Source organism: Humulus lupulus, chromosome 1 (assembly GCF_963169125.1).
Source record: "Humulus lupulus chromosome 1, drHumLupu1.1, whole genome shotgun sequence".
NCBI lineage: Eukaryota > Viridiplantae > Streptophyta > Magnoliopsida > Rosales > Cannabaceae > Humulus > Humulus lupulus.
This window is the reverse complement of record NC_084793.1, coordinates 13,515,094-13,519,772: the sequence shown is the minus strand read 5'-3', so window position 1 is coordinate 13,519,772 and position 4,679 is coordinate 13,515,094. Positions and strand designations below refer to the sequence as shown.

Below are 4,679 nucleotides of genomic sequence, written 5' to 3'. Positions count from 1 at the left end.
TGAGTTTTTTATTTTGAGAAATGTTATTGGTACAATTCAATATGGATTTATTTATTTAAATTTAATAAGTATTGTGGGTATTACTAATTACATGCCGAATAACAATATTTTTCATAATATAATATATCTATTTCTGATTATTGTCAACTCTTATATAAAGATTGTTACTATTTAACATGGTGACCAAAAACATAGCCAATTGGATAGCAATAATATTAATAAGTAATACTTATTTGATTTAGAACAAATATTGTACTGTATCTAGGTCGGGTGCCAATTAGCAATTCTTATGTATATTAGCATATGCCATCACGCTCGCCCCGCTCGACCGTGAACTCGCACAAACTCGCTCCACGGGAGGGTTCGGTACCGGGTGTCCCGAACCCACAAAACCCCGAAAGCACGGAAGCATTGCCTGCCTCCCCCAGCCGTCGCTCATCTAGGCAAGCCATCTATTGTCACCGCGGTGTCGCCTCAAAGCATAGAGTTTGCTCGCCATCGCCGTTTCCTACTGAAAGTAAAGAAGGTATGTTTCTGGGTTTTGCAAATATGGAATTTATAGAACTCGCCAAGAAAACGGATTGCCGCCCCCACATTGCCACTGTGTTTGGCAAGGAAAGCTTTAAATTTTATTGCTGTTGTTCAGTTTTTATGTTTCGAATACAAAATTGAGTCCAAGATTCTCCATGTATAAAGATCTTGCAGAATATGTCGCTGCCGGGGTCGACAGACAATAGCAGGGCAGATGCGATGAAAAATATTTTCAGGGATAACAGTGTTGAAGACGTCAGTTGGCTTTGTTCTTTATCTGAATCTGAGCTTGTTAGTACTTCAAACTTTTGCATTTATGTGTGTCTAGATACATATAGATATATTTAACATCAAATTAATATAGTATGAGTTTATTGGTTTGCTGTTTTTGTAGTAATATATTGAATTGTTACTGAAGCATGGTTTGTGTGGTCTGATTCTGGTGAGACCTCCCTAGCAATATGGTAGATTATAATATTTGTTTATCGTATTCTATTCCTTGTTGGTTTGCAATCCAAAGGTCGTAGATTTACAGCGAATTCTTTTTGTCATAAGATTTACCTGTAAGATGCTAGAGTACTCTGCTATTCAAAGATTGTAGGGTTCGATAGATGGACCAGAGTACGAAAATCTACATTTCTCTATTTTGAAATGATGCATTTTCTTGATATTATCCAATGAATAATGCATATTATATATATGCTTATTTTTTGTACTAATGTGATTTAGTGGCTTGAAACATCATGGCAGGATATGATCATTAGCTTGAAAATGCTTGTACTTCAACGTGCAAAAGTGTTTGGACAAGACCAAATAGCTCAAAAATTTGACCTCAAGATGCTTCGAGCTCTTGGTATGTCTTTGTCCACACTTATAGTTCCATTTTCTTTATGTTACATGTTCTAATATACATGACTAAGCCTGGTTATATATTCTCTTTTGTATTATTCACACACACATGTATATATATATATATATATATATATTTCTAAAAACACTAGTTACTTTTTCTTTCTCTTCCCCCGCCCCTCTCATATTTCCCTGTAATTTAATAAATGCTCCAGGGTTTAAACAATTTTCAAAGGCAGATGCTTAGTTATTCAACATTTTATGTCTTCTTAGTTTTATAGTAATTGTTGCTGTCTAGTTGGAATGTTGGATAATGTTAGATGGTACAGTGTAAGGTTCTTGTTTACACTTTATTTTAAGACTGGTGAAGAATATTATAGTCTATTTCCATGTTTTTGAAAAACATTATAATGAACAATACAAACTTAGGGTATCTGCATAATTGACAGTTTTTGTTAGTTAAATCATTCTTAATTTCTTGTCGCTGATTAGAGAAATCCTCTGAGTGTAAGGCATTGTCTTAGGGTTCATAATTTGTTTAGTAACTTAAGAATATATGGATTTTGTATTATTTACCACAATTTGCTACTTAGTAATTGGTTGTATTTTTTAGCTTGATGTTAGGCACCCAATAAAAGGTGAAAAAAAATGAATAAATGAAGTTGTGGGGAGTGTAAAAGATTTTCTTGAAGGTGAGTTATATTTTGTGGTTAACGAGTGTCAGTGGTCTTGGGGAAGTACAATAGACTGTCTAGAAACGATGGGTACATTTAAATAGTGTAAGAGAGATTGAAAGGGGGTATGTATCGAATGAATTTGGATTAGGAGCTGTTGCTCTTGGCGAGTGGAGTGGTCTCTTGAATACACCATTAATCTGTACGTGGGTCTTTGTATTGCTGATGCACACTAGTATGTTGAATAACTAGAATGAATCTTTATTGATACCGAAACCAGATTACAAGGGCTTCCAAGACTTTGTGACCTTGGATTTCTCCACAGAGAATTTACTCTATAAAACAATACAAATAATAAGATAGACCCCCCAGTCCTGCCTACCACCTATTTATAGCTATTCTCTTCGGTCACTCAGGCTTACAACAAGAAACTCTACCAATAAAACATTAGCGGACTAGGACAACTAATTAAGCACTTAACAGCCAGGTCATCACATCAGACTTAAGGCTATTTTTTGTTCTACACTTGCTGCCTTTTTCCGCATTGAGTATGTTAGGCGTATCAAAGGCCTAACAATTGCCTACTGGTTTTGCAATTTACAGAAGTCTTCTATTCTGTGAACTTGTGCGCTGGTTGTGTTCTCTAGGTTGTGTGTGAACTTATTAGGGTCCTAATGTTTGACTTTTGGTTTATCTTTGACCAAGCCGTGAATTTTGCTTGAGTTCTTATTTCTTCATCAGCATGCTGTCATTTGATTATCTATACTTGTACATCTTAGAAATTGTCTCACATGTATGCTCTTGTTGAGTACTTGTGCAGGGCTAATTATGATGGAATATGTCAAAGAGAAGGTTAAGGAGAGGCCACCGGTTGCAGGTTTGGGAGAATCTATTGCATTCTTGGATTCTTGTAATCTATTAAAATGTGATGTTGAAAATATTTTGGAGAGCGAGGAGATATTATATTGTATAGCTGCTAAATCGAGAAAGAGACATGCAAATAGGTCAGTGAATCTCACTTGAATACTGCCTTAGTTTGACTTGTGAGGTTTCAGGTGTACAGATGATATTATTGAAGAGTAACAAAGTAGAAAACGGGTCTTTGTTGCTCATATATCATGTAATGTATTTTGAACTAAAAAAAGAAGAAAAGATAATGCTTATTGTTTTTTATTCCTACTAGAACTGCCTAGTACTTCACTTTTAGACATGGGCTACAGCTTTTAGCACTGTTAGCTGATCTTTATGACGCTATTCATGTTAAGACATTCATTTAGAGCACTGAAAACTAATATATGTGTTTAAAACATCATATTGTGTAGGGTCATGAACTTGTGTTCTGTATGTGTTATCACATTCATTAGTACCTCCCTATTGAGAATCCAACATGTGGATGCTGCGTAGATACATTGTTATTACTAATTTAAACTCGATTCACTAAATTCTTTTAGATAATTGTTCATTACGAACTACGAAGTGGAGTTTATACGCACAGTATGTTGCTGCTGTTCTCAGAATCTTGTGATTATTTTTAGGTGCAAATTCTTTAGAATATTTGAATAGGGCCAATAATTTGAACAAAATTTGCTTCTTCTCTTGACCAAATTTTAGCTTACAACTTGCCACGGATTCTTTCTCTTTTGCTCATACTCACTATTGCTACCATATTTATAGATACGTTTGTTCTAGACATGATAATATTTTCATCTTGTCTTTTTATGGTCCAAGCATATACAAGAACCTTCGTATTACAAAGATGCCTCACAAATTCTGATCTTCTTGTCTTCAAACTTTTATTCTAGCTCACAGTTTCAGCTAGTTTTGTGAAAATATGAAACTATCTAAGATCAGGCCCTTTTTCAATTTTGGTGTGAAATCAATGTTAGGCATTTTTCAATAGCTAATGTGCTTGTTTTTATTTGTTTCTCTTTTCTTTTCTGTGTCAGAAGACAAAATGAGGCTGCTGAAAATCAGAGGAAACGGAAACACAGAGAAAAATAGCAAAAGGTATTGAGTGATCTCTAAATTAGAGGAACAACCTCATCAAATTTTGGTACATTGCTCGAATCTCATCCCCAATTGAATTGTTATTGTTTTCTTGCTTTCATTTCTTTCCCCGCCCTTAATGGAAACGAGTTATCAATTTGCAACTGTACTTTTGTGATCACTCAATGTCTATGAAATAGAAAATCATCATATTGGCTTTACCATGTTCAAATTCCCTAATTTGAATGTGTGTTTAAGATGTTCGCCCGGTAAGCTTATTGTTATCTTATCTAACAATTTTACTCTAACTGTCTATCACTACTGGGTAACAATAAGTTGTATGGTTAACTGACTATTAAAGACATTCAGGAGATTGTGTCATCTCTTTCAAGAGCATTGTCTTCTGAACTTTTATTTGCTTCTATATCAACTATAACAACATTGTAAATAAAATGTTTTGTTGTATGATGGGAGTGTGGACATTCAAATGGACAATTTTCTCTCTGGAATCCAAGCATTTATATGCTTAAGAGTTGACAATGTTTTGTATTGATCATTTTTGTTCAAATTTCCAGTATGCCTATAGACAAGACTGGGATAACTGAGTATTGTCTTTAATAGTTTGTGGTCCTTTAATTG

The 4,679-nt window shown here is 34.5% G+C and overlaps 1 protein-coding gene across 4 annotated transcripts; it reads left to right on the top strand.

Moving 5' to 3' along the window:
* The first annotated feature begins 256 nt into the window (after window positions 1-256).
* LOC133785835 (uncharacterized) lies at window positions 257-4,303 on the top strand. Of its 4 annotated transcripts, none has more exons than XM_062225060.1 (5): window positions 257-526; window positions 706-822; window positions 1,282-1,384; window positions 2,875-3,058; window positions 4,001-4,303. In XM_062225060.1, exons 2-5 carry the CDS (start codon window positions 709-711, stop codon window positions 4,053-4,055), a joined length of 456 nt encoding a protein of 151 aa, XP_062081044.1. In that variant the 5' UTR covers window positions 257-526; window positions 706-708; the 3' UTR covers window positions 4,056-4,303. The 4 variants fall into 4 exon arrangements, with proteins under 4 accessions (XP_062081044.1, XP_062081040.1, XP_062081049.1 ...); XM_062225056.1 differs by having other exon boundaries at window positions 647-822; XM_062225065.1 differs by having other exon boundaries at window positions 259-526; window positions 697-822; window positions 4,004-4,303.
* Window positions 4,304-4,679: the final 376 nt, after the last annotated feature.